This window comes from Poecilia formosa, unplaced genomic scaffold (genome assembly GCF_000485575.1).
Source record: "Poecilia formosa unplaced genomic scaffold, Poecilia_formosa-5.1.2 Scaffold321, whole genome shotgun sequence".
NCBI lineage: Eukaryota > Metazoa > Chordata > Actinopteri > Cyprinodontiformes > Poeciliidae > Poecilia > Poecilia formosa.
The window spans coordinates 123,639-140,864 of NW_006800260.1; the positions used below are offsets into that span (position 1 = coordinate 123,639).

General features: G+C 42.0%; 1 protein-coding gene and 1 long non-coding RNA gene across 3 annotated transcripts in view; one reads left to right on the plus strand and one right to left on the minus strand.

The window, feature by feature from the left end:
• LOC107833077 (uncharacterized) lies at positions 1 to 5,787 on the plus strand. 2 transcript variants are annotated; one of them, XR_001658785.1, is made up of 3 exons: positions 1 to 34; positions 1,823 to 1,998; positions 3,944 to 5,787. It is a non-coding gene; the product is annotated as an uncharacterized LOC107833077 (long non-coding RNA). The 2 variants fall into 2 exon arrangements; XR_001658784.1 differs by lacking the exon at positions 1 to 34 and having other exon boundaries at positions 620 to 1,998.
• Positions 5,407 to 17,226, minus strand: part of lrfn5b (leucine rich repeat and fibronectin type III domain containing 5b) — a 21,837-nt gene continuing 10,017 nt past the window's right edge. The window contains exons 2-6 of the mRNA XM_007573222.2: positions 15,621 to 16,536; positions 14,341 to 14,515; positions 8,564 to 8,897; positions 7,531 to 7,831; positions 5,407 to 7,051 (exon numbers count right to left, since the gene is read on the minus strand). Coding sequence (XP_007573284.1) covers positions 6,350 to 7,051; positions 7,531 to 7,831; positions 8,564 to 8,897; positions 14,341 to 14,515; positions 15,621 to 16,511 — 2,403 coding nt within the window. The 5' untranslated portion in view covers positions 16,512 to 16,536 and the 3' untranslated portion in view covers positions 5,407 to 6,349. The remainder of the gene's footprint in view (positions 7,052 to 7,530; positions 7,832 to 8,563; positions 8,898 to 14,340; positions 14,516 to 15,620; positions 16,537 to 17,226) is intronic.

The window sequence follows — 17,226 nt, forward strand, 5'->3', positions numbered from 1 at the left end:
CTTCCTCATCCTCCACTACTGGACAAAGTCTCAAGTTTGGATTTTCTTGCTCTACCTTGGACTTTGTCTTTAAAATTTAGCCATTCATAAAATAACTCTGCATTCTATCTGTCCATCTACTTGCCTGCATTTGAGTCCTCTCAATACGAAACAGCAATATGGCAGCTTTGGTTGTATGTTTAGGATTGCTGTCTTGTTAGAACATCAACTCTGGCTCAGTCCTCTAGTATTTGGCAGAATTGAACAGATTTTCTTCAAAATTTCCCCTCATGTTTAGCTCCACCCACGCAAATCTAACCAAGAAAACAATCTCTCAACACAATACTGCCACTATATTATATGCGAGACAGGCTCCTTTAAATAGTATTTTGAAAATTGGCCAATAAATTTAAGTTCAGTCTCATTTGGCCATCTTCTTTGTTGTGTCTTCTACAGGGCTGAAAACAGGATTTAATATAGCTTTGTTTAGTTCATTTAACCCCCTTGTCTCTCTTGTATTAAAGCTAGATTGCAGATCATCTCAGATCTTATTTAGTGGTATCAGAGTTAAAGGCTAGAATGGAAATTCACACTTAAAAAAAACAAAACAAAGTCATTGACCAATTTAAGACCCCAAAAAAAAACGAAAAAACGAAAGAAAAGGTTGTAAATGTGGAAAAAGAGTGGGGGTGTCAATACTTTTGCAAGACACTGTAAGTGCCTGGTGGCACTTAAGATAATAATATTGACCCAAGACCTCCCAATAACAGCGTATTCTCTGGTATCATAAGCCTGAAGTGATAACAAGATTAGCACTCGAAGTAAATCACTGTGATTGAAGCTTTAAACGTCCCCCTTCACCAGCAGTTGATAAATAGTTGAGAGCCGACTGGCACATCTGCTTGGCTGCCTGCACTGCTCCTTTAGTGATCTCCTGCACCGGGGAATCAATGGGAGATCCATCATTGGCGGAGAAGCACATAGTCCAGAGAAGGAGAGCAAATCACTTCCATAAGAGATAGCAGCTATAAGGGAAATGGGCAGAAAATGGTTCCTAATGGTGCCTGGTTTGCCTGGTGCAAACTGCAGCCAGCCTCTCCAGTCGTCCATCTCCCTGAAGCATATGTAACAGAAAGATTGGAGGCTGCGAGAGAGGAGAAGTAAGCGAGGAAGGCATCTGTTCGTTCAGCGTGGGAACCCCTCAGGGGGGCAACACGATAATTTGAGTTCACGTCAAATCAGATCTTCCGAATGTGCCTCCGGATCTCGATGTGTCACTTAGTCTGTTTGTCAACCAGGAGGGGAGTCGCTCCGCAGGCACCAACCGGAGTGTCACCTTCACTCAGCCCGACGACTCCATGTTATGAAACTGCTCGCTCGTTTTCAGTCAGCTTTGTCAAAAAAAACAAAAAAATAAAAAAACCCGGCTCCAACCTGTCTCCAAACTCTCCTGGCAAACACCAGTCAAGTGGCTTTTCACGGTGAGATGTTAGTAATCACAACAGGACACTTGGCAGGGACGAGTTTTCGGCTTGAGTCATGGGTTTGATGCAGACAGTTGGTTGCTGAGTAAACACGCAGACCTTTAGTTTTTGGATTTGACCATTTAAATGATCTTTCTTCTTGTCCAGACTGCTGTGTTCCCAGAAACAGTAATCACATTCACTATTAATGAGCCATGATGCTCATTCCAGACCCATTTACTCCTCTCAATAATGCATAGTCTTTGGAATTGCCTGTGCATATTTTACTCAACGGCACCACCTCCTCCAGAGCGATACCGGTGATGTTTTGGTTGTGCTCAACACTCATGTTTCCTTTTTTTTTCTACGTGTTCTCCTAGGAACAATGCCTGCTAGAGAAATGATGTCTCATGTGTGACTTTGACTAACACCGCCTGCTGGGTTGGAGATAATGAAACATTGCCAGTGGAACGTGCTAACTCACTTGTTGAAGGAGCTCAGTTCTCCCATTACTCCCCTCGAACCGGGCCAGTAAAAGGCTCTTCAGTTCGCTGAAGTGAGCGCGATGATCTCTCTAAATAAAGCAATTGACCGCAAAGTGAACACATCAGGGCTCCGACGTAATTTTTCTGCACAACACGATTGCCATTAACGACAGTAAGCTGTGTTATCAGACGCCATGTTGGTGGAAGTTAACCTTGGAAATCCCATTAGGGAACGAAAAGCCCAAATTAGCAACACTGAAATGAAACCTTTGATCTACAGACCTTTTAAAAGCTTTTCTTTAGACTCGTTTTCAGAACAATTGTGAACACGTGGAAGACGAAATAGATGACATGGCAAAAGAAAAGTGGTAGATAAGTGATATCTGAAAGTCATGTCTATAATAAATAGAAAAACATACTGTAAGTTACACTGTCAGCTAATGGACCATTAACTGCCAGTCTTTGTGTTTTGTATTGCTTTTCTTTTTATGTTGGAGTTTAAATGCTATTTTTAACTTCCCAGATATAACATTTTTGTTGCAGATATTGTTCAGAATCACATAAGATTAGGTATTTGTCAATATAACTTCTCTACAGTAGCAGCTTGTTCACCACAATATGTTTCATAGTATAATATGAAACATAATCAATGTTATATGCCTTAAATCTCAGTAACACACTAAATTTGATCAGTATAACCTCATCACACCAATGAAATTAGTTTTTTCTTTGCAAACAATCTTGCTCCTCCAGCTATATTGACAATGTTTTCTTGCGTAGCAGCTAGCTGAAGTGTTTGGCTAACATTAGCATGTCTCCTCTCTGTTATATGACTTGCTAAAGATTCAGTTATAACATATCTCGTGCGGCTCAAATTGCATAAAAAGTTGTTCTCTTGCTTCATTAATTAAGCGCTTCGAATGTTGTAAAATTTAACAACTTGCATCTCAGCTGCTCTCCACTACAGCAGCACTAGCGGCTGTTGGGACCAGCGGAGATTTGTAGAGAAGTGCCTTCTTTTGGCAGCACTCTGGCAGCCCTCCCCCACAGAACAATGTGGAACTGAAAGACTATTGATCAGTACGACACTAGGTATTAGACCTCATAAAAATTATGTATCCAATAATCAGAGTAGAATAACTCAGTCCAGGTTTGACCAATCTGTATATGGAGTACTATATAGGACTTTTTATGTTTGTCTCAATGTCAGGTAATTCTAAAACAAACAAGCAAAAAAACATAAAAACCTTAAGAGACTCTTTCAAAGCAGAATAGAATAAAGCTTCCACGAATCTTAAACTATGTTTCAAAAATCTATTTTTAATGATAAATAACCCAAATCACATTTGACCTGTCTGAATGTTACAGATAAATCAATTGCAGTGTGGAAGAGCCTTTTATTTAGGACTGCATTACAGATGCCACATTTAGCACCATAATTTGAAGTGAAAAATGACGGTTTGTTTGGATTATTGGTTTTCCCTCAGGAGCTTTTGTTGGGAAAAAAAAGAAAAGGAACATTACAAAATTATTCCTACTGCTGCACAAATAACTACATCAACATGTGGACGTTTACAGTTCTGACAATACCTTCCATAATACTTATTGTGATTTTGATTTTTGATACATAGACCTAAACCAAACACAAAGAATAAACACAAGCCAACATTAGCAGTAGTCTTCAATTCAAGTGTCTCAATATGGATACTTTTACACCTATTTGCCATTCTGTCTTTTATAGATAAAACAAGCTGACACTAACTAGTTAATTATGTCTAATGAGGGCAATTAGGCCATTGGATCATAAAGAGCTTGCAGTCAGAAATGATTCTAATAGTTGGTGGAGAGGAATGCAGTGCTATGTTAATTTCTCTAATTAAACTTTTTAAAACATTGATGTACTTTAAGTTGGGTTTAGTCAGGCAGTCTGATATCGATCATTTAAAAGCGTCTTGACAGAAACCCAATTGGGACATCCCTAATTTTAGGTATTTGTTCTTTCATAATTTTTTGCAGAGACACAACAGAAGATCCATTCTTATAAGTCTGGAGCGGTTCAACCAAAGAACCTAGCCCGGTTGACAAACTCAGTCAAGTACTGAGCTGATGGCATCAATGATTTAGAGAAAAATTGGCACCTTCAAAAAGCTTGAAAACATGAACCTGACTCATCCTGAGCAACATTTAAAGATGCGAGGAACGACTCCAGAATGTGTTCTATCAAAGATTATGAGTTGTGATGGAAGTTGCCTTCAGTGTTCCCCAGAAACATGATGGCACCTTTCAGCTGTCAGCATGAGGCAGAATAGTGAGCTGAATAGAGAGCGGGGTCATGAGGTGATGCCAGGAGGGGAAAGGCCACACACGGGCCTGGAGACACATTACAGGGGTTAGAAAGTGGGTCAGGCTCATGCACTTTGGTGAAGGGAACCATGTGGTTTTGATGTTGCCGCAGGCTTACACTCTGCTATGCTTGTCGTCTGACCTCCAGTCGAGGTCTCTCACCCCGCTGCAACCTCCTCCCCATGCTCACCATCTCAGAGAAGGTGTGCAGAATACCTAAGAGGCTGCGGGACCGCCTCACAAAAGGCAGCTATTTTCTGCCTCCCCTGCTCTACATTCTCTCTTGTCTCTCTGTAAATCTCTGAGTTATCTTCTCCACACTCTTGCTTCTTCATCCACAACCCCTGTGCCTCAGCCTCCCACCCTCCTCGCTGTATTTGTTTCACAAAACCTTCCATTTTCGCCTCTCCATGCTGTCTCCGCTCCAGAAAAGCATCTATTATTAACAAACACCTCAGGCTCCCGCCAACAAGCTAAACCTGGCCCAAGCTCCTTGGCATTTTAATCACCTGTAATGAGGACCCAAATGATGAATGCATCCAGTTCAAATAACGGGAATTAATTCACGTCTCACACTTACAGTCTAGGCAGCTGATCCTAAAAGGTTTTCCCTGGGAAAAAAGAAGAAAAAAAAAAGCCAACGAGCAATCGGTCTTAAAGATCTCATTCCAGAGGATAACACATACCACCTCAATCCCGCCACTGTAGCCTTACAATTAGCCGCACACGGATTCCCACTGTGGGAGGCTGGGTTTAACCTCTTCTGCCGCAGGTTTCCGCAGTGGCTGCAGGCTTCAGAGAGGAACAGACATGCCGCAGTTAGATGAGCAAGGAGATCTGTGAGCAAGCAGGGTGTCCCCCGAGACTGGCGAGGTCTCTTTTCATCATCTGCCTTCCCGCTCTCTCTGAACAAACACTGGAGCTCTGGGATCTGTCAGAGGTCCGCCACTTGCAGAGAGACAGGAATTAAGCTCCTGCAAGACGACAGAAAATCCCCAAATTGCAACCACTTCTGCAAGATGAGGGGTGCAGGAACAAAGAGAGCTGTATAGCTACTCGCTAATTTGATATGTGCAGCTCACAGGAAAGCTGGAAAAGAGATAAGTCAGTTTTTTTCCCCCTTTTTTGTTTTATCACTGGTTTATTTGTACTGGTAAACATCAAACAGAAACAACAGCAAAAATCAAGAGCGGTCGGCCTCCCGTTCTCGTGATTCTCCCTTTCTCTCTTACATCGACAAAGTTAATTTACAATGGTTGTTGTCGGCGTGACAAGATAAACGTCTGCGAGTATAAAATATGGAAATGAGTCGTTCCTCTGGATCTCACCCACACGTAATATCAGATTAGCTGCAGCACCTGTCATGCCACCGGTGCTGGTTCAGGTTGCTGCTCGAATCACTCGTGACAGGAATCCTATTTGAGCGGAGTCTTTATGTAATTACGTGATAAAAATGTATTGATTCAAACCGGACGGCAGTATTAGGCTGAGTCGACTTGTGCCACAAGAAAGGAAAAGAACAGGATAAAGAAATGCTGCATTGTGCTGGATCTGGGAGTGTTGGGATGAGAAGCCGGAGCACTCTCTTGTCTACTACATTCTGTTCCCGCATCTCCGGGATGTAAAGCACATTCCTAATCTCTTGAAAAGTCTCGATGTTCAAAGTCTTTAGAGATTCCATCACCTCAGGTTAGAGGCATTGTAATACCATCACACAAGACCCTTGTGTGATGCTCTCCTTATTATACAGCATGTTCAGGTTACTGCATTCACAACCACATGAACACTTATGGTTGCACTGAGATATATGGTATCTCACACAACTAAACATTTTTGTACATGGCGTTGTTTTTATACATTGTTGTGCCTTTCATTGAAGTTGATATAAAGAAGACTCTGATAGGGTATAAGGTAGAAAACAAATGTGAACCGTCTCCTTTGACCCCCTGTGTGCCTGCCTTCCTCATGTCCCCCAAAGAGGAATGTCGAAACAAGGCAGAAAATTCTCAGTATGTTCCACAGCGGACTTCCCAACCCAATCCGAGGAAAGCCAAGGACGCACAGTTTGTGAAGTTGAAATCATAAAGTGCTCTCCAGCAGCCACTCAGACCTGGATAGTTTGTCCCTGGCTCGATGAATGTTTGTTGTGCTCTCAAGCTGCGGAAGCTCTCCGCTCATCGACAGGCTGCGCTTGGAGCGCAGGCCGGCCCCAACTTTGGGGTAGGCTACGTAGCAGCGCTCCGTGTACAACGAGTCTGCGTTAAGCGAGTGCCTGCGGTTCACTCTCGCCGCTCCTGCAGGGACAGTCATATAATGTCGGGAAGCTTGGTGGGGTCGCGGGACTCTCGGAGCAGCAGTCCATTTCTGGGGTTGGCCGGGCCCTGGGGGAGCAGTGGAGACGGCAGTGGCCGTTTTGACCTCCGAAGAGTTATTGCGGTTCATGTTGAGCTCAACGTCCGTCTGAGCTTCAGCCCGCCGGCCCTCCGAGGGTTTCGGTGGAGCGCCGGAACGCTTGGGCCTCGGCGCTCCTGGGGAGGCCGGGTGCCAGCTATGGCTGCCAGCAGAGGTAGACACCGTGCAGTCAGGAACAGACGGTTTCGTGGTTGGCACGGAGACGGGTGGTCTTTGCTTGGTCGGCTCCGGAGGCGGGAGGGCGACTCTGACGCATTCCTTGTCATTCTTCTCTGGATGGAGGACCTGTTTAGAGAGGGACTTGGGGATGCCACAGCCCTGTAGCTGTCCATCGCTGCTCAGTGATCGGATATCCCCCATCTCCAGGGCCTGGTCCGACATGAGATAAACACAAGAGAGAAGGGAAAAACAATGACACATTTAGTAGACTCCCACATTTTAAAAGCAGTACCAGTACCTTGCTCTTTGACCAGAGCAGCCATTTGACCAGCTGCTCTGGTCAAAGGGATACCTTGCAAAAGTGCTTTTGTGATTTATGTCTTTTCCACATTTTGTTGCACTGCAGCCACAAGCATGTGCTTCATAGGGATTTTATATCACAAACCAACATAAAGTACATGGGTGTCATCAATCAGAGTTGACCTAACTCCATTTGCCACATAAATATAACATTGCATTTTTTTAGCACAATTAAGTAAATGTTACTTTCAGTTGTTATGAATGTGGTAAATATATCAAATGTGACTTCTTAATATAATGCCTTGAAATTGGCCCTTTGTCTCTTGAAAGACTGCTCTTTCAGGAAGTCACATAGGGCATGGTCAAACCTAAAAAACTCCCTTACTGACCTTGTCTGCATCCCCTTGGTTACACACTCGGTAGCGCACAATGAGGAAGATGATGAAGGCGAGCACGGATGCCACGATAATCCCTCCAATGATGACCACGATGGTCCCGCCGAGGAACTGCGACTGCATGAAGTGGCACCGAAGGTACTGTGGCTCGGTGGTGAAGTGGACGCAGCCTATCACCCTGGTGGCGGTCAGCGAGGTGACCTGGTCGTCGTAGATGGCCAGGACGCACAGATCGTACTGCGTGCCAGCCGCCAAGTTGTTCACCAGAATGTTCTTGCTGGTCGGGGGGATCATTCTGCAAAGGGGAGCAGACAGATTATTAAGCCGACTGTTGTTTGGATGAAATGACTCTCACGGGGCTACTTAAGATCTTTATAAACAAAATCTGTTATTTGACATATGACTTATTCTTTCATCAATACCACTGGTAAAAACCTGTTTTGGAGTGCAAGTACGACTGTTTAGCTGAAAGACCATATGCGATGCTGACCCTTAAGTTCATTTTGAAAGAAAAAAAAAGAAAAAAAGAGTTGGTGCAATGATCCCATCATATCTCAGTGATTAACAGTAAATCTGGAGTGAAAGCAGGCTGGGATGAGAGAAAGCTGGGTGCTGTGTGTCTTCAGATAGGCTCACATGAAGCATCTGATGCTCTTTGTGAAACAATAGAAGACGGCTCTTTCATCTCCCCATGGGTCTGCAGCTTAATGCTGACATTCTGTTTTGATTTTGTTGATTAGGCATTATCAAGGCCTTGCATATAGTAAATAATACACAAGGGGGATTAGGAGTCAAAGGAGATAAATTCATGTGCAGTGCATTAGTCTTCCTGTCTTCCTGATGGGACTGAGTGATACGGCGAATGATGCAAACAGTCGGGTCCGGCTTTTAATGACTTAATAGCCAAAGACATTCAGGCGTTCGTAGCTCAATGTGAAACATTAGAAAATGATTAAGATTTTATGACTGCAAAGAAAACTTCCTACACCTTCTGTAACCTCATATCGAGTTCAGTGTTTCTGTTCACCTGTAAACCAGTGAGTCATCGTATGTGCCGTTGTACTGGATCTGAAACATGCGGATTCCAGGGATGCTCCTGTGGAAGTTGAACTTCACCAGGGCCGAGGTGGAGGTGGCCTCGGCTATCACCACCTTCTTCTCCTGGCTCGTCTTCGCGTTCCCCAGGGGCACCCCGCCCGCCTCGGCTCCCGTCTTGGTCACGGTGGCGATATCTGATGATCCGGGGTCAGGCTCTTGCTCCGCGATCGTGTTGTTGGTGACATGAGGGAGTTTAGCGATGAGCAGATCCACCGTCTGGTGGGCCTCTCCGGCCGGGTTGGAGGCCACGCAGGTGAAGGAACCTGAAGCACAAGCCAAGGAGATTAGCACTCAGGGGGCGGGGGGTTAAGATGTCTGTGACCACAATGCTGCCTGGCAGGTATTGTTTTCTATGTTAAACAAAAAAAGAAGAAAACAACAAACCTGCCACCTTCAGATTTTTAAAATTGCTACCCACTTACAAGCTAGAACGAACTTCTAACTTCAAATTTATCATGTTCCATAAAATTCAAAATCGGGCTAATAACATTTATGGTACTTTTCTGTTAGACTACTGGAAAGCTATTTGTTGTTGGTTGCCATTACTTTGTTTTAATTAGCTTCTAAAAATTTATGCAACTTTTTTTTAAGAAGAATTAATTTATTATTAAAGAAGAATTAATTTATTTATGAGATTGCTGGCCAAGTGTGAAGTTGTTTCTAAGCCTGTCACAATAAGCAACTAATCAATTAATCACATGATAAATTAAAATGAACTTGATAATTTCCATGTTTGAAGGGAAATTTTGTTTATCCAGTCTTGATGATCCGTTTTATTTTTGCCTTTGTTTGTGCGTGGTTTTTATTTCTGTTTTTTATTCGTTTTGGTTATGTTTTATTTTGGATATTTAAAACACCTATCAGTGCCAGCGTTAAGTGTCCTTTACAAAATTAAAGGTTATCGCTCTTTGAGAGACCAAACTTACAATATTAAGCCGTTATCATTATATGACTTGAAAATAGTCTTAAAACAATAATATTATTGTTCATAGCAATCGTTACTAGGACAGCTTAATGTGCAGTAAAGTTTGTTGTTTCATAAAAGGCTTACTGCAATTATTATAATATCTTTTTACTATTTTGTCAACTAACCTGCATTGGGATGTTGCACATAGCGACACAGTTTAAACGCCAAACCTTCATGCAATTTATTTGAGCGGATCTGCATAAAAAGATTAACTCGGCTCGAGTTAATCTGTCACAATGCCGAGAGGTTTACCATCACACGCACGTTTCCATAAAAATGTCATAAAAATCACCTTTTGCACCAGAAGACTCTAAACGACAGAAAACCTTCCTTATTGAGTCCAATAAAAACTGAGCAGTCTGTTTCTACCGCGCCTGGCTCCTTTTTATGCCACCAAAATGCGCTAGTGATCGCCTGGTTTTTATCTCAGTAACAAAAGTGAATTGTTAGCAGTTTTTTTTTTTTTTTTTGTTCTGCTAGCAGCTGCAGAGCAGGACAAACCTGACTATCTGAGTCAGAAACAGCGTTGCATTTAACCTCACCGTGGCAACGTGAGCTCACAGCTGATGGGGATTTGCTAACCAGCAGCTTCTTTCCTTTGAGCTCACTCGCATATTTAAGCTGAAACTTTAAAGCAGTTGGGGGGGGAAAAAAAGAGTCTGTTTAATCACACTGACTACATTTACTCTGTAATGGACTGTCTAGATCACTAGATCTTCTATACCAGAGATTAGAAATACAGTCTTCTACTCTCTGCTCTAGTCTTTCCAACATGTGAGGCTGATAAATCCACACACTGTCGTCTTTGGATATCGGAGAAGCAGATATAATGAGGTTTTCCATCAGCCTAAATTTGACCAAACTCATCGGAATGCAGATCATATCGCTGATCTGCACTATTCATTACTTTACAATTTATCTGAATTATTAAAAATTACATTTCTAACAATTGATATAAATGATATTTATGCACTCTTTTTTTTTTCTTTTTTCTGAAAACATCTCCAAGAGATAACAACAACCTAGGAGGTTTGGCCCCGCAGCAGATGTCAAGATAAGCATCGTGATGGCAGAAAAACACGATCCTCAAGCTTTAATAGAAAATAAAGCTCTTGGAAAAATAGAAAAAATAGAAATAAATCGTTTCAATCTTACATCTGGAAGATGCCAGACTGAAATGGGGGGCAAAGAGCATTGTGGGAGCATTGCTTGAGTAATACTACAGATCAGTCCTCTTGTACATCGTGTATATATATATATATATATATATATATATATATATATATATATATATATATATATATATATATATATTTGAAAAAACTCCCGAGGACTGATTCTTGAGTCTCACAAGACGACAGAATAGGAAACCTTATGAGAATGGTAAATGGACTGGATTTGTATTGCGCCTTTCAGGTTAGCCACTTAAAGCTCTTTGCACATTAAGCCGCCTTCACCCAGCCGCACTCAGAAACCTGCACACATTTACACATCTGCTCACAGACCGGTAAAACGGGGCTCGTCTTCCCATTGAGCCTCCGTCGCCCCACAAGAACCAGATAATCCCAACAAATGTGAATTTACCCGGCATTTGAAAACATAGCGTCACGTTGCGGCTTTCCCAAAACGGTGTGGTTTATTCTTCAGAATGTAGCTTTCCTTTACAAGTGGGAAAGACTGCAGCTTTTTTTTAAAAACGTAAAGTCAATATCTTCAGCATTGACGACAAGACTGTTTTGTGCACGACCCAAGATTCAGGCAGTTCTACAAAAGACTGAGAGCAATGGAAGATTATGTAAGAGCACAGCTACCTCAGCACATGTGTATTTATATCTTCAATAAAATTCTGCGTTTCAATAGTTTTAACTTAATGTGGTATTTCAGTCAGTCAAGACAAGAGCTGAGTGTGGAGGGGTACGAAAATGAATTTGACTCTTTTCATATTTCTTCTGTTTTTGCTTGTTTGTCACACTTAAATGTTTTTGGTGATCAAGAAAATTCTATTGCAAAAAGATAAACCAAATACACAAAAGCAGTTTTCACTAGTGGAATACAACTATCTGGGGAAAAAAGGGAATGGCTCTTCTTGTTAAATCATGAATTTAACAAGAAGCGTTCTTAAATGATGTTTAAGAACGCTGAGCTCAGTTTCACAAGCCAAACGCGGTACTTATAATTACCTCACATACTGATAATGAGTCATTTAAATATAATCTCTCTGACAACATGAAAGATCTAAAAAAAAAAAAAAAAACTACATATACTCTTAAAAACATCTCACAGTTGAAGTACAAAGCAGTTGACATCAACAAATTTATTCCTAAAACTTTGGGACACCAGCAAACCAAATTCAGAGTCACTGGACAAGAAAAGCATGAAGCACTGGTGAAGATTTCCAAAAGAGAACAATCAAGCTAAATTACTCCAGGACCACAAAGACGATTCAACCAGGAGTTTGCAAGACATAAAAATACATCTAAAGCTCTGCAGGTTTCATTGGCTCAGCTAAAGTCCGTCACAAAAACAAGATTAAGAAAAGCTAGTATTGCATTTGGGTTCTTATTAAGGAACTTAAATAACTTGTCATTTGTGTCATATCCCAGGTTCACAAGTCCAATATGTTTTTACAAATTTCTATACTTTTCCTTTTTTTAAGAAGCAAATTGAGTTTATTTTGTCTTTTCTTTTTTCTTTTTTTATCTGAGGTGTTTCTGGAGTCCATATCTGGAGGTGGCAAAACAGATTATACTTGTAATTCAAACCTGTGAGATAAAATGCCTGGGAAAATGTGTAGAAAAGATTTACATTGGTGATTCTCCAGGGAGTGGTTTGTGAATAAGAGATGCAGTAGATATCCTTATAAATTTATCTTCCCACTGTGTGTGACTGAAGTGAGACAAATTTGGCATGGACAATAAAACCGATTGGGCAGCGACTAATCAAACTAGCTGATGCAAAAAAAAAGGATTTTGTCATTAAGTTTAACTCAGGAGAAATAAGGGTTCAGCTGAGGACGAACGCTGCTGCGACGCCCTTCTTAATTTCGACCAGTCGTCTCCAGAGACTCTTTGTTCTCTTATCCATGTCAGCAGACTGCGTGATTATGATAAAATGAGACAAGAGTTTAGTCATTTCAGCGGTTTTCTTCAAATTATATGCTGTTTTTAACAAAACTTAGAAAGTTTTTCTGACTTTTCAAACTGTTGTGCAGTTGTGCCAACAGTCACTGCTGATAATTTGCTCTGCACCAGCTCTGTCTCTTAGACCGCATAAGCACAGCCCACATCTAGTCACAGAATATTTTTCTATGCTTTCTATTTTTGAATGAAGCTCTGCATGGCTCTATTTTTGTTTTCCATCCTTTGCTTCCACACATTTTGGACCAAAGTAAGGTGTCTTTGAATATAATGTTGCTGGTGGTCTGGTAACAATCCTCATCCATTATCTAGACACTACACCATAAAATGCTATTCATTTTGGCTTCTAAAATTTGTCACAATAACTTTTAAAATCTTAGTCACCGTTATTCCCTACAGCTTGAGTCCTCTCATTTATTATTAGCCTTCATTAATAAGTAGTCTCTAAATTTACTTTCAATGAAAATGTTATTCTTAAAATCTTCCTTTCTCCTTTCTTTTACATGTAAATGACTCCTCAGTCAGGATTAGGTTAGAGATGAATAAATTTTATATACAACCGATTTATTTTTGCACCTTTAAGATCGTTTATCAATGCCAAACTAATGTGTTTGCTTTCTTGTGCTTACAGCCGTAAAATTAGTTGAAGAGAAAAATCAACACACAAATTAGGTATCAAAACAAGTTGGTAAATTTATCCTCTTACACTTTTGAGTGAAAAAAATGTCTCTAAATAATGCAACTCAATGATCTCTTTGATTGGCAGGTTTGAAAGCTCACTGTCCAATCGTTGAAGAGTAAAGTCTGCAAAAAAAAAAAAAATCAAAAAACATAAATCGCCTGGGAAAATGTGTAGAAAAGATTTTTTTTTCCTTCTGTGACTTCAGAAAGAGTCTTTATCTTCAGAAAAGATCAAACTGATTTTTTGCTTCGTATCTCTAATGAGATGTTCCCAAACTACAAATCTTTCCTGCACACAGTGTATTTTGCCTTAAGGAGGCTCATCTGAATTGCAAATTCGTTTAAAAGTTAAGAGTATTATGCTTGCACATTTTCATATCAAAAGTGAAATACTAGCTCTTCTCTCTTAAGGGTCACAAAACAAAACAAAACAAAAACACAAATCTCCTCTGATTGGTCAGGTAATTGGTTAAAACTTCAAAGAGAGTTTCTACTGTAATTCTTCAGGGCTGCCAGACCAGGCACTTGTGTTTCATGGCGATATGACAAAGCTTTCTAGCAGCTCAGCAGCACTGTGTCTTTTGTTGGGAGTAACTACTCCCTTTGGTGTCTAATTTGGGATTTTTAATTACATAAGCTATATAGTGTAAAACTAAAAGACAGGAGAAGCCCCACAAGGGAGGAGTTGGGTTCTTCTAAACTGGGTTATGATGTTCGCTTAAGTTGCGAGAGCAAACATGCTCGGGAATACTGTACTGTGGCGGAGACGAAGTCGCTCTTCCTTTTGCTTTTGTGGAGTCTCCGCCATCTCAGCCGTGCAGACGCATACTTCATCTTTGGGGCTTTTTGTGTGGCACGAGCAAACATGTCATTCCGTTCTGTCAACATCACAAGCGCCGCCACGGGGGGTTGTAAACAGACCTGAGTCCTTGACGGTGCTGATGAGGATCTCCAGCGTGCCGTCTGTGTGGACAACGGCTCTGGAGGAGTTGGACATAAGCCGCGCGTCCGGCGCGATCCAGTGGATGATGGGGTCCGGGTCGCCCCTGGCTTTGCAGCGCAGAGTCACGCTCTGGCCCTCTAAAGCATGCAGCTCCTGAGTCAGAGGGACGCGAGGTAGAGAGGAACACGTTATGTAAACACACACACGCGCACACACACACACACAGAGTTGATATTACATTTGAGTTATTGTCATTGATGGTGCCGCTTTACTCTATTTCCCCCCCGTAAAATTGAACTTGAAAACTGTGATGGTTCAAAATGGAAATCTTAATTTTCTGTCGCTTTGGATAGCACAGATTTACTGAAGACGTTTCACTTTAAAAAGGTTCATATGTTTTAACTTCTTCATGAACTTCAAAGGATTTAATTGGGATTTTATGTGACCGACACAAAATAGCACATCCTTGTGAAACAGAAGGGAAAGGACATATGCTTTTTAAACTTTGCATTTGTCTGTCTGTCCGTTTAATCTGTGGGCAGCAAATTTCAAATTTTGCCGCAGTTTCTGAATTAGCTTTATATTTGGACTTTAGCCCATAAACATTCTTTAATCTAAAACATGAGTTTAGGGCCGGTTTCCAGTGATGCTTAAGTAAATCAAATATACAGGTCATTGTAAGACTTTGTCAAAGTTGATTACATGCTTTTAACTGTTTGATTCAGGCTTGTTGAACTAGAGACACATTAAAAAGTTGCAGAACATCAGCCAGTAAGGACTGAAGTCTGAGACTCTTGAGCTAAACCACTGAATTGCATTTCTATTGTCTTAGTGGAATGTAAACCTCATCAGTTTCACATCTCTTGCAGCCATTAGCATGTTTTCATCCAGGATTGTTCTGTATTTAGCTCTCTCCTTCTTCTCATCAACTCTTTGTCCCTGTAGAATAAAAAGCATCCCCACCGCATGATTCTGCTACAGCCATGTTAATCAAGACAAGCACATTCTTTAAAAGGAGCCTCCTTGAAAAGCCTTACAACAAACTAACACTTAGGTAAACCTTTGACCAAACTCCGCCAACTGTGAATCCAGCAGTTTCTCTAAGGCTTCTCATGCTCTGGAGCTAGTATTTGCTGAGACAGTTACTGGGAAGCCCGACGTGGCACCTTGGATTAGCTAAAGCCATTTCTGGCTCAGAGCCTGTAACAGTAAAGTGTGTTATGTCTTAACAGTGAACAATTGAATTTGGAGATTATACCTGAGAGTGTCTGGTGATAAGAGGTGGCTCACACAGGAACTCTTCCTCTGAAACAGTCCAGAAATAACGTCCAGCCAGGTGTTGCGGGGAAGCGCAGGTCTCCAGATCATCCTCCCTCTGCAGCCTCCGCATCCACAGCAGCTCGCAGTTGCACCTCAACGGGTTGCCCCCAAAGCTCAACGCGAATGACAAGGGCCCCATTATGCCAGAGGTCGCCAGGACCCCGGCTCTTTGGAAAACGGGGTCAGGAGGGAGTTTCTGCAGCTTGTTGGAGGTTACGTCCAGCCTCTTGAGCTTCTGCAGCCCAGAGAAAGTGCCCTCTGGAATCAGGCTGAGCATGTTGTGGTCCAGGTTGAGGGTATGGAGGTTGGACATCCTCTGAATGGCTATCCACGGGGCGCTTTCCAAGTTGTTGTAGGATAAGTCCAGCTCTTCCAGCGCTGTTAGGTCGTTGAAGGCCCCACTGTGGATGTGGGTGAGCTGGTTATTGTTGAGATTGAGGTGGTGCAGCTTGGACATGCCGCTGAAGGTGTCGTTGGTGATGCGGGTCAGCCGGTTGCTGTCCAGGTGAAGAGCTCGGAGGTTCTCCAGGTCTCTGAAGGCATATGGTGCGATAGACCCGATGGTGTTACGAGAGAGGGTCAAGTCCACCAGCTTGGTCATGTTGGCAAAGTCCTTGCGCTTAATACTGGTGACGAAGTTATCGCCGAGCCGCATCTCCACCGTGTGCCTGTCGATGTTGGGGGGCACGAACAGCAGCCCCTTTTTGTCGCACAACGTCGCCAGATTGGGGTTCAGCATCTGGCAGACGCAGCGTTTGGGGCAGATTTGGACCTTGTGCGCCTTCACAGCCACGCCGAGGACGATCAGGTAGACCAGGAACGACTCCATTTGACTTGAAATCAGGTTACCAGACCTAAAAAAAAAGAGACGCAAAACAATGAAGGTGAGCTATTTCTAGGGTTTATATGCAGGAAGGAAAAGTAGGGGTTTGGATTTCAGTGTTTCTCAGGTTTTCTCATTTCTGTTGTTTCTTTAACCCTTTTTATTGTGTCCCTTTTGCTTTTCTTCCATGTTACCTACCTTCCTACCTTGACAGCTTCATTCCTAAATGTGACCTTCCATACTACCTTGCGTCCTATCTCATTTCATTTATTTTTTTTCTTCTTTGCTTGTGTCATTCTTAGCGTCCTTATATGGCCTACCTAAGTTGTGCCTTGTCCTTCCTTCTTTCCATCCTTCCATCCATTGATGTATCCCTTTTTATATTCTCTCTGAACTTTCTTTCTTGTGAGATTGTATGCACTTTATGATACTTGTTCCAAGTTTCCTTCCTTCATTGCTCCTAACTCCCTTAGTTTGTTCGTCTCCCATTGCTTCTACTGTCCTTCCTTCCTTCCTTTCTTCCTTTCTTCCTTCCTTCCTTCCTTCCCTCCTTTCTTCTTTCCTTCCTTCCTTCCTTCCTTTCTTTTTAAACACTGTGACTACAGACATATTCACCATTTGTGGTGAACTATTCCAATTTGAACATTAAGGACTGAGAACTGGAACATGTGCAGGAACCCCATACTTCTGAAGCAGACCAACATGTAACCTATGGACATAT